Source organism: Haliotis cracherodii, unplaced genomic scaffold (genome assembly GCF_022045235.1).
Source record: "Haliotis cracherodii isolate W230 unplaced genomic scaffold, xgHalCrac1.p SCAF_20, whole genome shotgun sequence".
In the NCBI taxonomy this organism is placed as follows: Eukaryota; Metazoa; Mollusca; class Gastropoda; order Lepetellida; family Haliotidae; genus Haliotis; species Haliotis cracherodii.
Genome location: NW_027266276.1, coordinates 12,387,772 through 12,405,934, shown reverse-complemented (window position 1 = coordinate 12,405,934; position 18,163 = coordinate 12,387,772). Strand labels below are relative to the sequence as shown.

At 40.4% G+C, this 18,163-nt stretch overlaps 1 protein-coding gene across 1 annotated transcript; it reads left to right on the top strand.

Moving 5' to 3' along the window:
• The first annotated feature begins 1,209 nt into the window (after nucleotides 1-1,209).
• LOC139470067 (peptidoglycan-recognition protein SC2-like) lies at nucleotides 1,210-17,610 on the top strand. Its single transcript, XM_071252357.1, has 7 exons — nucleotides 1,210-1,227; nucleotides 2,898-3,011; nucleotides 12,882-13,013; nucleotides 13,393-13,447; nucleotides 14,613-14,810; nucleotides 15,671-15,784; nucleotides 17,411-17,610. The coding sequence occupies exons 1-7, from the start codon at nucleotides 1,210-1,212 to the stop codon at nucleotides 17,608-17,610; spliced, it is 831 nt and encodes a 276-aa protein (XP_071108458.1).
• The last annotated feature ends 553 nt before the right edge of the window (nucleotides 17,611-18,163 follow it).

Here is an 18,163-nt window from a genome sequence, read left to right as displayed (position 1 = left end):
AAACTGGTGTAAGCTCGAGACTCCGGAAACTTGAAGAATTCCTCCACGAGGGGCAGATACTCTGTAATTCCCAGTTTCGAGTAGTTTATTTTAGACATTACTCAGTGTCATTTTAAGAGAGAAAATGAGGTTAAAAATGTATAAAATGTGGTGTTTCCATAACAATGGCTAACTGGATGTGTTCTTATCAAGTAAGCGATGTGACGTTATGTCGTTTTAATCAGCACTGAGAATTGTTAAAATGGACATATATAACGGGACCGGATGGTCAGGCTCGCTGACTTGGTTGATGCATGTCATCGATCCCAATTGCGTGGATCGATGCTCATGATGTCAATCACTGGATTGTTTGGTCCAGACACGATTATTTACCCCCGTCATATAGCTGGAATATTGCTGAGTTTGGCGTTAAACAACAAATAAACAAACACCAAACATGCACAAAAAAACAAATCTTTTACACGCCATCCTACTGTCGTTATAGGAAATATTTTATTTAGTCATACCATATTTTAAAATATTACGATTGACATTAATTAATGATATAAACAAACAAAAGTCAGGTATTCAATGGATCCCCACATATATATATGGGCATCTATCCTGTGGCGTACTATATACGAGGAGTGGCTGAAATGCTAGCATAACCATGGGAGTGGGTCATTGCTCCTCTAACGATTCTGGAGTGCCTGGAGTGGAGACGGCTCCCCCTGGTGGTGGACCTCCACAGTAAAGGAAATCTGACGGTGCCACAGTTGGTGATTACGGGGGTTGTTTAATTCCTTCAGTTCTGCCTTGTAGTTGTAAGAGTGAATGACGTCTCGCGCTTTTTTTATGAATTAAAAAAAGTAGTTCCGGTGTGACAAAGGTCACGGTTATCCAATCAAAACGAGAGCAACCTTGTACGACACACGTGTGACGTACGGATTTAGTATCTTACAATCTGTCTCTTCACCACATGGGTAATAATTCAGACTTACCATCCACTTAAATATATCACGCCATGATATAACTGAAATACTTTTCAAATCAGCGTTGAAAACAATTCACTCACTATGTCACACAACGATGCATTTAGAAATTAATCGGCAAAAATTCGGCACACAGACGCAAGCTACATGTAGTCAGTTTTGACCTCCCATATTTTTATATATCGTGTAAATAATTCTTATCAACAAAACGTGGGACGAAATTAAAGCACGCACCAACATGGAATCCATGGCCAAGGTGAGGTGAGGTTAAATGGGGTTTAACGTCGTGTACAAGATTATTGCACTAATATAGCGACGTGCATGCACATGTGTGTGTGGCTGCTTGTACTAGACCGGACTGATGCCGATTTTATAGTTCTAGCCCACTGAGATACCATGCCGCAGTTTAACATGAATACCCCACTCAGACACAGTATACTGACTCCGAGCCGACCAGTCCTTGTTTTAGCCCCTTAATGCCGAGCGCCATACAGGGTAACAACAAGTACCATCTTTTAACGTCTCTTGGTATAACGCGGTCGGGTATCGAACCCCGGACCTTCCGCTCTAGGGCGGACGCTTTACCACTAGACCACTGAGGCGGTCTGGAATCCAGTGATTCAATGATTTCCTTAAACAAGCATCAAACAATAAAATGGAACAAGTGATTTATAATATATTGTACTGCAGCGAATTTTATTGCTCCAAATGCATATTTTCAAAATTATATCACTTTATGGAAGGAAATTTACCATAAAAATAATTATCCGAAAACTAGAGCTCGTCAATGGGTCACCCAGTTAATGTTATGAAGACTCATTCTTGCTGCCTTTCAATCGCCTTTATCTTCACAAAGGGAGTGGCACCTACTTTCAGAAGGTCAAAACGTGCTTCTTCTTATCAAAATAATAACGTTTAGGGTATGAAAATAACACTTTACCTGTATGTACTAATGCGATTGCCGTTTGACCGGTAGGTAAGCTTGAATAACACCTGAACCTTTCAACACACGGCTAGACAACTGAGGCTAACAACACATTAACAAAACAATGTATTCGAGACATTTATCCGTTTATCCTGACACTAGTCGTCCGATTTATAAACGTGTTACCATATGGCCCAACAGTATGTATGTGTAACTTTCAAAGCCTGATAGGGGGCACGGGTGGCACAGTCGTCTGAGGAGCCGCGATTCGCTGTGCAGAGTTGCTTCCCTTTGGCACGCCAGAAACCTATCATTGTGGGTTCGAATCCCGGTTCGCCAGGATTATGTTTCTAGGTTTGTCAGCACCGTGCTCATTGGTTTCACCGAAGTGGTAAACGTCTGAGACTTGCATCACTTCGGGCTTTCCTCCCACATTGAGCTGATGACACGCCGTGATTTAATTGGAATACTGTTAAAAACGGCGTTAAACCCAACTCACTCACTCACTCACTCACTCAAAGCCTGATATACAACTCCTTGGAAAAACGCGAATACGAAAATACAAGAACGCAACATCCGTCGAAATCTATTGTAACCTTTTCGCATTCTTTTTTTTTTCTTGATATTTTCTCAAGGTCGAGATGACGTTAAAATAGTGTTCCAGTGTACTATTGTTTTGATGATTTCTTTGCAAAAAGCATTCTAAACTTAACGTAGGCCTGGAATTTCCCCCAGAAAGATATGTTTCTAAAATCCCATAAAGTCTTACATTTCTTTTCGGTTTACCAAAAAACTTCATTGAAGTAGCACAGAAAGAAAATAATAAGTTAAAACAATAATAAAGGCATAATATGCTAAGATGGTAATATTCCCCATGCTTCATTAAGCTATGTTACTATGTTTGTCATCTTACTGTAAACATTTAATGTTTAACTGATATCGATTTTCCATAAGTATAATGTCTGGAACCATGTAACTAATACATCTTTCCATCGTTCCAGTTCAGGATGCGACTCCTAATTGGACTGGCACTGTCAGTGTTCTCAATAGAAGCCGCCAGGGCGGCAAGATGCGCATGCGCAACTACATCTGTTCACGTCCGGTCAGGAGCCGGTGTCACGAAATATATTCGCCCCTAGAATAAAATCTCCCCCCGGCGAATTTATACCGGTACAGTTCCGCCCCTCTCGAAATAAACTCTCCCCCACCCTACGAAATAAAATCTCCCCCCAGAATATTTCCTCCCCCGGTCGTTTTATAAATACTTGCCATGCAGTTCAATAGTTGATGTTATTTTGGGTTAGGTAATGTTGTAATCTATTTTTAGCCATTGATTCCATTACTTTGCATAAGTTTGAAGTTGAGATATTGGTCGATATGAGTTAGCTTGATTAGCTGGTTTATTATGTTTAGAGATTGGTATGACTAGAGCCTGTTTCCAGGGAGTAGGAACCTGTCCTTTTAGGTAGATGAGATTGTATAGTTTGAGTAGTGCCTGGAATAGTTTTAGGGGGAGTTTTTTAATTATTTGTTATGAAGTTAGGTCTAATCCTGGGGCTGTGCCCTTTTTCCTGTTTTGGATTACGTAGAGGAGCTCCTCCATTGTGTAGGGTTGGTTTATTTCTAGATTGTTATTGTTTGGTTCTTTTGTGGGTTTGTTTTTTGTTTTAAGTTTATCTTGGAATTTTTGGCTGAAGTTGGTGTTACTGCTAACGGCCGAAAAGTGGTTGGCGAGATTATTTGCTTTTTGGGCGGGGTTGGTTGAGTTGTTAATGTTAGGTTTTTTTGTCATTTTAAGCCTCTAATGGCGTGGATTTTGCGCCAGACCGTTCTGGCATCTGTACGGTTATTTATACCTTCGCAGAATTTTGTCCAGTCTCTACTTTTGGCTAGTTGGACTAGTTTTTGAACCTGGTGGTTTAGTTCGTGTGCTATGTTTAGATGTTTGTAGTCGCGTTTTGCTTTATTGAAGGCTGATTTACGTTTTCGTCTAGTCTGTTCTATTTCCTCATTCCACCATGGCACCGTGGGTTTGCCTGATGTTTTGAAGGGGATGGAGGTTTTGGCTGCGTTTATTATATATTAGTCTGTTAGGTTTTTACAATAGGTTTCTGGGTCATTATTTTCTATTTCGTTTAAGTTATATCTTGGAATTGGTCCCAGTTAGCTTTATTGTAATGGAATTTTGGTTCTTGGTTGTCTGATTGGATTGGTACGTTTGTATTTACTATGGTTATGTTTATGGGGAAGTGGTCACTACCTAGCGGGACGTCGTGCACTTCCCATTGAGTACTTTGAGCTAGATCTGCGGTGCATATGGTTAGGTCGATAGCCGACATTTTTTGGTTTATCTTATCGTAACTCGTGGGTTGGTTGTTATTTAGGAGTACTAGGTCGTTTGTTTCTATCCATTCGGAGATTAATTTGCCATGTTTATCTATTTTATCATCTATGGTCCATGTAGGATGGTGAGCGTTAAAGTTTCCTAGGAATATAGTAGATTTATCGCTTATTTGATGTAGTTTGTTTAGATCCTCAGGTTGGACTTTCTGTTCCGCCCAGTGGTATATATTTATGATGTTTATTTTTCGGTTATTTAATGTGATTTTAATGCCGTTGGCTTCTAGGTTTGGCGTGTCTATTTTTATTTCTTCGTAATTTATATCTTCCCTGATAAATATGATTAGTCCTCCTGCGGCTGTTCTTGTTTTTGGTTTAGCTCTGTCAGTTCTAACTGAGTTGTAGTTAGGTAGTGTGAATTTGGATTTTTTTGAGAATTTGGTTTCCTGGATACAAGCAATGTGAGGGCCTTTATTTAGTTTAAATTTAGTTTTTAGTTCATGGCCGCGGGAGGTGAGTCCGTTGGCGTTCCACTGAAAAATAATTAGTCCTTCCATTATTGGGTTCGGGTGATTGGTGATTTAATTTTTAGTTTTCATTTTATTCGGTGACTTCTTTAGGTGGAGGTTAAAGAGGAAGAAGGGAAGATTGGTTAATTTTATATTGAAAGCTACTTTGTGGATGGATTTCATGCTAGCTTTTGGTGAGTTTTGACTATGCATGTATACCAGGAGTAAGGTGAGGTTATTTAGGTTTTGGGTGTTAGCTGGTTGGGGAGTTTTGCGGTTTAGTTTTTTCTTCCTTTTTGGGGCTGAGAGGGAATTTTGGTTTGTTTTAGTTGGAATAGTGTCTATTGTTTCCTCAGTAGTGGAGAAATCTTCATCATCGGTTGGATCAGGTTTAGCTGTTTGAGTTTCCATAGGACGGAAACACATTAAATGGCCTGGCCGGGCCCGTGTGCGAAATACGCATCAGTCGGAATGCGCACGTTAAATCTCCAAAGTAAGTTGCATGCTTGGGGAGGTGGGGTGCTGGGTTGAGTTTCCATGTAGGAGGCTTGAGGGTCTTGATCGCCGTAGCCTGTGGGGATGAGTGAGGGTGTTGCCCTGTCGGAGGTGTTGTGCGCCTCCGCAGGTGTAGGGGATGTAATGTCAGAGATTTCGCTTAACTCGAGTTGTCTTTGGTCTGCCATGCTGGGATTGGGTGTATAGGATGTGTGTGTGAGTTGTGGTATTTGTGGGGTTGTGGATGGAGTGTTTTGGAAGGGGTGAGTAGAGTTTGGGTGTTTTTTGGTTGTTTAGGGTTTGTGAGTTGTTTTAAGCTTTAAGAGATTAATTAGAGGGCTTGTGTTTTAACTTGAAGTGTTTGTCTTTGGTTAGGTGGGCTTTGTGAATGTAGTTTTAGGTTTTAACACTATCTAAACCCAACCACAAATAACTAGCCTCCGCAGGATTAAATCAAACAGAAACGAGAAAACCACCCCCACTCCTATTGTAATAATAAACTTCAAAAAAACAACTAAACACCCTGAAGCCCCCAAACATATCACTTTCGGCGCTAACCATAACTTAGAGGTCAAACCATACATCAAGCAAGTAAAGCAATGTTCTAATTGCCTACAATATAATCACACATCAATGTACTTTCAAAAAAACTAAATGCAAAAACTGTGCCCAAACGGACTGCCCAGGCAAATGCACACCCTGGTGCATCCATTGCAAATCCATAAAACACTCATCACTCTCCAACCAATGCCCCCACAGACTATCACTCACCCAACAGGCCAACAAACATATAGACATAAACACGGCCAAAATCCAAACCAAAAAAAACACACTGCAAGCATACAAACCACTACTACCAACACCACCCCCAAACAACAACACTCACGCACGCACAACAGTATACCCAGGCTCTGCATGGGACCAAAATCAGCAAGACGCATACATCGCAAACGAAACAAACACCCCACACATCCCACAAACCCACACTCCCACCCTCCCCGCCTCTCTCCCCACAATTACCACATCTACGATCTAATATACGATCTAACCTTGTCAGCCCCTAAAACCAAAAGCCATAGAAAAAAACTCAACCAAAACGAAGCAAGCAAAAAACTAAACAACTTAGTCCTCCTACTACGTTACATGTTAAAGCAGTCTAACCCAGAAGCCAGCTCCAAAGCCTTCTTTGGTGTAGCACATAAACTAAAACTCGTCACCACCCCTTTCGACCGTTTCAACAGCAACCTTAATGACCTACTAAAGTAAATACCTAAAATACCTAAACCAAGCCTAAACCAAACATAAATCAACCCAGTTTCCCCATGGAAGGCCTAAACATTTTTCAATGGAACGCCAATGGCCTCGCCGGCCATGGTTCTGAACTTAAAGCTAAATTTAAAATAGATAAAGGTCCCCATGTAGCATGTATTCAAGAAACCAAATTCTCACATAAAACTCAAAAACCATCCCAGGCAGAACAGGAGGAGGTCTAATCATCTACGTTAGAGAGGATATTAACTACGAGGAAGTTAAAGTAAACACTCCTAATCTAGAAGCTAATTAAATCCAAGTCACCATCAATAACCAAAAAATAAAAATCATTAACATCTATCACTCAACACTAAAACCAATTAAAGATACAGACCTAGACATCCTTTACCAATTAGGAAATAAATCAACAATCTTCCTAGGAGACTTCAATGCCCATCATCCTACCTGGGGCATTGCAGATAAACTAGACAACCATGGACAACTAATATCAGAGTGGATCGAAAAAAATGACCTAATACTATTAAACAATAACCAACCAACTAGATACGACAAAATCCACCACACCATGTCGGCTATCGACTTAACAATATGTACGCCAGACTTGGCACAAAGTCTGATGTGGGACGTCCACCCAGTACCTCTAGGCAGCGACCACTTTCCCATAAATATAACCCTAGGAAATCTAAAAATACCAAATCAAACCCCTAAACAGGAACCTAAATTTCAGTACAAAAACGCCAACTGGGACAAATTCCAAGAATTATGCAACCAAGCTAATCTAAACGATTTAGAAACAAAAGACCCCGAAACATTCTGTCAAAACCTAACTAACTTCATTATCAACGCAGCCAAATCCGCAATCCCTTTCAAATCATCCAACCCAGGAAAACCGACCGTCCCTTGGTGGAATGAGGAAATAGAGATTACTAGACTAAAACGCAAATCGGCCTTCAACAGAGCTAAACGAGACCCCTCTCATCTCAAAACAGCCCATGAACTTAACCACCAAGTCCAAAACCTAGTTAAAACTGCTAAAAACTGCTAAAACCAAAAACTGGAAAAAACAAATTCTCCAAAGAAAACAGACAAGACAACCTAGAAATAAACCAGCCTTACACCCTAGAAGAACTAAATCATGTGCTAAACAATAGAAAAAAAGGAACAGCCCCTGGCCTAGACCTCACCTCTTACAAAATAATCAAACACTTACCTTCCAAACTACTCCAAACTTTACTTAAACTATACAACCTAGTCTACCTAAACGGACAGGTCCCATCCTCGTGGAAGGAAGCTCTAGTAATCCCAATACCTAAACCAAATAAACCAGCAGATCAGGCTAACTCCTAGAGGCCCATCTCCCTAACCTCAAATCTCTGCAAAATAATGGAACTTATGACTAAAAATAGGCTACAGCACTACCTAGACCAAAACAACATCATAAACCCCGACCAAAGCGGCTTCACTCCTGGCCGATCAACTCTCGATAACCTCGCCCGACTAGAACAGGATATAAAAACAGGACAGCTAAACAAGCAATACACCATAGGCATATTCCTCGACTTCTCTAAAGCTTTCGATATGGTATGGCACCACGGGCTAATACAAAAACTTTAAAAAATAGAACTAAAAGGCCAAATAATAAACTTCATCCAAGATTTCCTAAACAATCGCAAAATAACCGAGGGTATAGACCACACGCTATCGGACCAGTGTCCCCTAGAAAATGGCACTCCCCAGGGCAGCATCCTCAGCCCAACCCTCTTCAATATAATGATAAACGATCTATTCGAGGGCTTATCCTCTAAACTAAACACTTCAAAATTCGCGGATGACGGAGCCCTATGGATCCGCACTAAAAGCATTAAAATGGCAGAAAACTTAATCCACAAATCTCTAAATAAAATACAACAATGCGCAGACAAATGGGGCTTCTCCCTTAACTCAGATTAAACAACAGGAGTAGTATTCAAACGTAAAAACATGAAACCTGCCTTCCCAATCCTCCAGCTAAACAACCAAACAATCAAATTCCAAAAACAAACCAAATTCTTAGGACTCATTTTCGATGAACACCTCACCTGGGAGGCTCATGTCCAAAACCTAAAAAAATAATTGCAGCGAAGACCTTAACACACTAAGATGTCTCACCGGCTCTAACTGGGGAGCCTCCAAAGATACCCTCCTCCTCTCACTCTATACAGCACTAATTAAATCAAAACTAGACTACGGCTGCGCCATATACAATACCCTAAACAACTCTCTATCTAAAAAACTTGACTCAATACAATACCAAGTCCTTAAACTAATTACACGCACCCAACATGGCACCTCCTACACCTCACTTCAGGCACTTACAGACAAACAGACAATAGTTTATTAACGTCTCACTCCTGTACATACATAAGACAGCTTTATACAACTTGACATAGATAAAATGTACAGAACCATTCAATAGAATTATGAGAGACGAATTATCACAGAATTTATACATAAATGATATAAAGATGATATAGTAAAAAGTTATCCATATAAAAGATGTTTTCTACGATTAAGAATTAAAAAGAAAACTTTGGCAAGTATAAAACACACACTGGAGTCACTGAGAATAAAACAAAGTTTGTCGACATCAGGCATATCTAAAACATTATAAGATTTAGCAATACATTCATTAAAAAGAGTTGCCCTGACATCATCATATAATGCGCAGTGAAACAAAACATGGACCTCGTCTTCTACGCTGTCATTACAGTGAAAACATCTTCTATTATTGACAGGTACACCTTCGTATCGACCGGTTTCCACTCGAATAGGAGCCACACCACATCTTAACTTGGCTAGTGCCGATCTATAGTTTCTGGGCATCTTATTTGAAACTTAGTATTCTGTCCCATACACTTGTTTGTAACATCGATACATTCTCAATTTATTAAGCCCATTTCGCCCCTCTTCCTTTCTTAACATATCGCTCCAACGGGTAACACATTCATTTCTACACCATTGTTCCACCTGTGTACAAACAGAAAATTTATCATAAAACCTGTAGCGTTTAATAGATGTCCTAAATCCATATTATTAAACTTCTTTCTTACCCTACCATTCCAATTTTTACAACCATTTACAGCGTATCTATCAGCCCAGTTAAACACATGTTTGTTTAACCTACTAGACATATTCTTAAGGCGACACCATTGTCTTGCTACACTTTTCCACTGTCTGACAACAGGCGGTATCCATCAGGGGAAATGCCACTACATCTAAGCAGGGAACATCTAAGCCTTAATTTCTGGGCCGCGCCCCAAACAAACCCTCTCATCCAAAACTTAATTAACCAAAACATTAGCCCAAGAAACCAAGCTCTGGCTCGCAAACACCCCTTACTCACCCCAATATCCCAAAGAATAACTAACTACCTCAATGAACACCAAACTCAAAATCTTAAACAAATCTGCAAAAAATCAAATATCTTCACCCCTAAACTCAAAATACCCAAAATAGACACAACGCTAGCAAACCAAATAAATAAACAAACCAACCCAAACATAGCTAAAACCACCACACTCGCATACATACACGAAAATTGGCCAAATTGGTGTCACATAAACACTGACGGATCTTCAGACCCGATCTCCAACCACACAGGCTTCGGAGTCCATACCACACAACCAGTTATATCCACACAATCTTACCGACTCCCTAACAACCAATCTATATTCACGGCCGAGCTTTTGGGCATGGCCTCAGCCCTGCATAACCAACAATCTAAAAACAACAATAAAATCCTAATTCTCACCGACTCCCTTAGTGGACTGCAAGCCCTCCAAAACAAAAATACCAAAAAACGACCTAAATTAATAAACCAAATACTGAAAAGTTCCAACGACCTAACAAAAGCAGGCAAACAAATAACCTTGTTGTGGATCCCCGCCCACGTAGGAATTTACGGCAACGAAAGCGCCGATAAAGCAGCTAAATTATCTCTCAAAATACCAGAAATAAGCCTAAACCTACCCATCTCAAAATCAGAAATTAAAAGTGTTAACAAACAAAAAAAAACAAAAAAATGGCATAATCAATATCAAAACACAAATAGCCAAATCAAAAAAGTGCTCAGAAAACCGCTAGCCAAACCCAAAATCCTACACCCCTCAAAAGAAATTGACAGATCAATTACAAAACTCCAAACAGGACACACTAACCTAAATAACCACCTAAAAAAACTTAAAAGGCACACCACAGGCAACTGTCAATCGGGTGGGAAAACAGCCCAATCCTCGCTCTATAAAGGACTATGTCAATTATTTTGCAAGTTGAAATGACCCCTGATACTTTATGAATACTTTATGACAGTTTATGGAGTCAAAATCAATGCTGATAATTCATAAACTTAATGCTTCCTACTATACTATAGGCATGTGGCCTCTTCAGTGCTGAATAAAGATTGAAAATACATCAGTCAATCCAAGATGAAGGAAACTTTATACATCAGAGTTCTTGAGAATTAGTTCATGTTTTGTTCTTAGTCTTACATTTCAACCATCGATTGTGTTCACATGTAGACTCAAACTGGTATATTAAAAAAATGTATACAGGCAACAAAAACTGTATTAGAAACAACAAACTCTGTATTTATGGATAGCACTTTCATAAGCATGATAGCATATTTTGATAGCATATTTTGGAAAACAAATTCAAAACTCTGTATAAATTCAAACGGCGCACCTCAAGTCAAACCGCTATGCAAGGTTTTTTCCAAGATATTAGGCCTTATTCTGTAAAATTACCCTTGGCTCGGGTAGAACCGCTGGGCTAACCACGCGGTTCAAGATAATCGAGCACTGTTCGATTTTTTTTAGCCGAACGGTCCTAACCGCGCCAATGGAAATACTACATCGTCATCATAAATGAACTGTTTCGATTTGCGCGGTTTTACCAACCGCTAGCCCCTAGCGGTTTGCAGTTGGTGAAACCGCGCCAAACCGCGCACTATGGAAACAAAGTCGCCGAACTTTTAAGCATACTTTTTGTATAGCATTTCAAAAGCCTGGTTTGTTTGCATTAAAATCAAAACAAAGGAATCTGTAATTAAAATGTGTAAGGTGAAAAAGCTTTTACATAAAAGAGCAAAATACATGGGGGAGAGTAAATATATAATTCTAAATAACTTTTCTTGAATGGAGCACATTTGAAAAAAAAGATAATCCAAGCATATTCGATATTACCGTGTATAAAGAATTTATATCAGTCATATATTTCTAACTTAGATCACCCGTATGTAGCCCAGGTAAAGCATGCACATCGGGGAACATTGTAATGTTGGTACAGTTTATCGTGTCTTCGAGCTTTAGCGTTACACATTGGCTTTTCATATTGTTGTGGTCATCAGTTATGCAAATCAGTTTCGGTGTGTCTTTTTAACAAGTTGTTCTTCATTAAGATTCACGGCCAGCCCGATTGTAACAATTACATGTACACTTTGCTTTGACGATGCCGGTTGATGTTATTCAATACAGGCTGATAGTGGGTGTTTTTGAATCTATTCTACATGCTAATCATTTCGGGAAGATGATACACATTTCTCTATATTTTGGGTTACTTTGCTTATCTAATTTCCGATTATCATTCTTAGTTTTACTTTTTCTCTTCGGCTGCGGTGATATCCATCCGAATCCAGGACCTTTGCATAGTCCAGATTTAAAGATTACATATCTAAACGTACGCAGTCTTAAAGACAAAGTAGATTTTATCAGTGCTGAATTAGATAGTTATGATGTTGTATGTTTAACAGAAACCTGCTTGCACCATGATATTCTAGCCACTGATATTACACTGATACCATTTTCAAATCGTAGCCTGTATTAAGGAATATATTTTAGATCTTAAATCAGAGTATAACGGACAGCCTGAGCTGGAGGCGCGCGTGGATATGTTGACAGTTTTTAAGTAGTTAGTGTTAAAACCGAATGTTTGCGAGTATTAATAAGATTTCTGAATTCTGTTACAACAGTAACCGTACATGTATTTGTTACATTAAGTCATTTCATTCAAATTTGTTTGGTATGATTATGTCTTATACTTATTTTAGGATGGAAGGTACAGTTACCAAATAAAATATGCTGAAATATCAGTTCATTATGACCATATTTCAAAATGTATTTTTTAAAGTAACCCTCCTTACATTAAAGATAACTATTTAAAGAATATAGTACTGAAAGACATTGCAACAAACCGAATAATCAGGGGGGAGACTTTATACTGAGGGGAGGGGCGCGAAACATATCCGCCCGGGGGAGATTTCATTTCAGAACAGATTCTCCGGGGGAGAATCTGTACCGGTATAAACTCTCCGGGGGGAGAATTTGTACGGGGGAGAGTTTATACCGGGACACCGGAACAAGCCATGCTATTCTCGGAACTGCCCACGGAGGGAATTGCTTCCCTTTCAAAGGAGATGAAAGTAAATCTGTTGCCTATGAGTGGGTCCACGTGGACTTCACCGGGAAGGTTGGTCTGGAATTGAGTTAATTGTTGTTTTTTGCCAGTCAACGTGGCGGTTGGGTAGCCTGGTGGTGAAAGCGTCCGCTCATGACGCCGAAGACCCGTGTTCGATTCCTAGTCTGATGAAGCCCATTTCTCGTGTTCCCGTTTGAATATCGCTTAAACGACGTAAAAACGCTTAAACGACGTAAAAACATACTCCCTCCCTCGCAGCAGTCAGCGATATTGCCCTGTCGAAGGGCTGCCTGTGAAATGTCTGGACCATACAAACCAAATGTTCACGGCCTTATTTCCGATCCACCCAATTTAGGTTCGATTCCACACAAACAACCTGGTCACTCCTTGTTACTACCCGACTCCTGTCTATCATTTTATTTTTATGTAGGACGGTTGGATTGCTGAGGATTACGTTGAACTCAAGGAGTGTCCCACAGGCACAGGCTTGATGAAGCAATTTATTCATATATTATTTATATATTTCAGTTTCAGTTGTCTGTTTGTTTCATCGTTGACAACATGTTAACTAGGTCACGGTGGCCGATTAAAGGTAACCACCGAGCTGTCATTTCATGGACAGATCGGGTGTGAGAGAAACATGTCACAGCGTTAACTCGAATTAACTGTTGTCAAGGGAGATACGTTCAGTGAGTGAGAATGGTTTTACGCCGCTTTTAGCAATATTCCAGCAACATCACGGTGGGGGACACAAGAAAAGGGCTTCACACCTTGTACCCATGTGCGGAATCGAAACCGGGTCTTCGGCGTGACGAGCGAATGCTTTTACCACGAGGCTACCCGACTCCTCGGAGATAAGTTCAATCAACTTGCACTGGTGATGGCTTAGGTGTAACAAAACATATCACAGTGTCAACTCGAATAAAATGTTGTTTGGAGACAATAAGTTCAATTAATATGTTGAACTGGTAACGTTTGTAGAAAGGGCAATTCGACGTATTTAGGCCACGTTGGATGTTTGGTCAGCCAGCCTAGGTCAGTATGACTAGATGGTTATCTGCCGTCGGGATACGATCCATGCAGTCGACCAAGTGACTTGGCATCAGTGTATCCTGCAAAACCCATCGAGTAGGTGCTACTGTGACAAAAACCTCATTCGTAGCAAGGAACAACATATCATATAGGAAACAGTACGTCACTGGCTTTTCTTAAACATTGTTTGTGATAGTTTGGGTAAACGCCATGAAAAGCACTCCATGTTCTTTGACGTGTATCACGTAATGTGACGTCGTTAATTGACAGGGGATATGGTTGGCTTTTGCGTGTAACACACTTGACTTCACGGTGCAGAGTTGTTTCCCTTTGTCGAAGCAGAATGGTCAATGAGTTGGATTCCCAGATCATTATCCATGATTGTCAGAATCATACCCGTGCTTGTGGTTTTCACCTAAAATGGAAAACGTCAAAGGGTTTTCCTTCCACATTCCACAACTCAAATACACACATGGTTATTAACAAAATATTTTGAGAACGTATTCAAGGACCAAAACAGAAGACATCATCACGATCAAGGTGTAGACTTACAATTTCATTTCACAGCTCGTCGCGGTATTTCTTTCGGGTATATTGCACTTTGTCGTGACGTTGCAGGAACCAGCACTAATGACGGTTGTCCAAACATCGTGACCAGAGCTAAGTGGGGTGCACGAGCACCAACGTCCAGAAGTCTTTTGCACAGTGCCGTCAAATACGCCTTCATCCACCATGGCGCTAGCGCCGCGTGTCACATCGAGGCTGAGTGTGCAGCCATTGTACGGGGATACCAGCGTTACCACATGGACGAACACCGTAAGTTGTTTTTATCTGTGAAAAGCAGCAAGTGAAACAGAAGGATTTGAAGCTGTCCTCTACAAGTTCAGCAGCCCACGGTGAGGACCCAACGCCATTAATTAGCCACAAGGGACGCGGTGGGTACACGAACCTTCATCTCGCAAAGTCCGCAGACACTCGCTACAAAGATTTCACACGTTATAAAGAAATATTTTGAAAAAATAAATGGGCGTGGCAATCAGATATATCTTGTGCCTGCTACCGTACTCCCTCTCAGTGCCGTAATTCGAAGTACAAACAGGGTCAGTTGTGACGTGGCAATAAAGTGACGTATGACCATGACCTCTTACATACTTCAATGGTAGTTAATCCAAAGTCAGACTTTTATTGCAGTGACCTCCCTTTACTCGTGTTATTTTAGAAGACGGGCACCTGTTGTTCGGGTGTGGTAAAAACAACATATTTGCACATTTCCTTAAGAATGCCACTTGTAATTTGTCATAATTATGAGTATACACATGTCAAGTTTTATTATCTTTTCTGAATGCAATATTTAACAGAACAACTTTCGTCCATTCCCTTTCTCTCAGTTTAATATTATTTTTTTTTCAAATCACTGAACGTCATGAACCCGGAAGATAAGGGTTAGAATTGATCTTCAGCAACCCATGCTTGTCGTAACAGGCGGCTAATGCTTGTCGTAACAGGCGGCTAACGGGATCGGGTGGTCAGATCGGGTGGTCAGATCGGGTGGTTGATGCATGTCATCGTTTCCCAGTTGGGTAGATCGATGCTCATGGTGTCAATCACTGGATTGTCTGCTGCAGACTCGATTATTTAAACAATAAAGAAATAAACTTAACTTCATGTTCTCTCAGACTGGAACGACATAGGCTACAGTTTTGTCGTCGGCGAAGACGGCAACGCCTACGAAGGTCGTGGCTGGGACGCAGTGGGGGCCCACACTCAAGGCTACAACACAGTGGGCCTTGGTGGGACTGCTAGTTGATCAACACGCATTGAGAATCACACGGTTAATCCCCGTTAATCTGGGAAATCACGGAAATGGGTAATGTCAGTTTCAGCATTCCCAGCAGTGACCGACCACAAGTTGACCTTTCATACCAAAAATGCTCTCTATGGTTTAGGCACAAGATTACCCCGCCCATACGAGAATATTTGAATACTTACACTTGCACTATTATAAATATATACCATTGTACTCTTACAACACATACCCTTGTACTATCACAATACACACCATTGGACTGTTACAATGCATGGCACTGTACTGTTACAATACATACAATACTTTATGGACTTTTACCAACACATACCATTGTATTGTTACAACACATATCCTTCTCCATTTTCAATACACACCATTGGACTTTTACAAAACACAGCACTGTACTATTTCGATACACGCCAATGAACTGTTACAACACGTACCTATGTACTGTTACAACACATACCAATGTACTGTTACAACACGTACCAATGAACTGTTACAACACATACCAATGTACTATTACAACACGTACCAATGTACTGTTACAACACATACCAATGTACAGTTACAACACGTACCAATGTACTGTTACAACACATACCAATGTACTATTACAACACGTACCAATGAACTGTTACAACACGTACCAATGTACTGTTACAACACATACCAATGTACTGTTACAACACATACCAATGTACAGTTACAACACGTACCAATGTACTGTTACAACACATACCAATGTACTATTACAACACGTACCAATGAACTGTTACAACACGTACCAATGTACAGTTACAACACGTACCAATGTACTGTTACAACACATACCAATGTACTATTACAACACGTACCAATGAACTGTTACAACACGTACCAATGTACTGTTACAACACATACCAATGTACTGTTACAACACACATCCTTCTCCTTTTTCAATACACACCATTGGACTTTTACAAAACACAGCACTGTACTATTTCGATACACGCCAATGAACTGTTACAACACGTACCTATGTACTGTTACAACACATACCAATGTACTATTACAACACGTACCAATGTACTGTTACAACACGTACCAATGTACTGTTACAACACATACCAATGTACAGTTACAACACGTACCAATGTACTGTTACAACACATACCAATGTACTATTACAACACGTACCAATGTACTGTTACAACACGTACCAATGTACTGTTACAACACATATCCTTCTCCTTTTTCAATACACACCATTGGACTTTTATAAAACACAGCACTGTTCTATTTCGATACACGCCAATGAACTGTTACAACACGTACCAATGTACTGTTACAACAAATACCAATGTACTGTTACAACACGTACCAATGTACTGTTACAACACCTACCAATGTACTGTTACAACACGTACCAATGTACTGTTACAACACTTACCAATGTACTGTTACAACAGGTACCAATGTACTGTTACAACACGTACCAATGTAATGTTACAACACGTACCAATGAACTGTTACAACACGTACCAATGAACTGTTACAACACGTACCAATGTACAGTAACTGTTAAAACACACGAGTTACCCACTGATCAATCCTTGCTTCCCGTCAGGGTTTTGTATGATCGGCAACTTCATGGAGCGTCTCCCCGACTCCAAGGCCCTGGTCACCGTGCAGAAGCTGATAGCCTGTGGGGTGTCCAAAGGCAAGATCCAGTCCAGCTACATCCTCAGGGGCCACCGAGACATGGGCAGCACTGCATGCCCCGGGACCAAGCTGTATGCCCTCATCAAGACCTGGCCGCATTACTAACAATGATTCAACACATTGGGAGATTAAGTCACGCAAATTATGAATAAACCGTTTCTGCAAAACGTTCTGTAGGATGGCATTCGATTATCTATTTACGACCATTACAGTGCGAGAAGATGTCAAGGGGTCAAGTGGAAGCCATCTGATTTACTATCTGATTCAGTACATTTCTGACAGTGGCAGTGGATTGTTCTGTCTGCAGAGGTTCGGGTCAATTTGTCAAAAGTGGAAGCAAATGTCATCTGAAGTTCACTGAGAAAATAATACAGTAAACTACGTTTATAACGAACACGCGTATAACGAACTGACCGATATAACGAACTTACTTTTTAGTCCCGACTATTTGTTGTATATATGCTTATAACGAATTACGGTTATTACGAACTAAAATTAGTGGTTCCTTTGAGTTCGTCACAACCGTAGTTTACTGCATGTGAAATGCTGGACGTCCTCACTGATAACATCTGTTCGATCCTTTGTTTGATTGCACGTCATCCTACCCCGACGGCGTGGGACACTAAAACCAGGAGTGTGCCTGGCCCTACTCGATCGA

Excerpts from the sequence above, each read along its gene's own strand:
- LOC139470067 (XM_071252357.1), top strand. Across the intron at positions 13,448-14,612 it reads GGAGTGTCCCACAGGCACAG|GAACCAGCACTAATGACGGT; the intron begins GCTTGATGAAGC and ends GTGACGTTGCAG. Across the intron at positions 14,811-15,670 it reads TTACCACATGGACGAACACC|ACTGGAACGACATAGGCTAC; the intron begins GTAAGTTGTTTT and ends ATGTTCTCTCAG.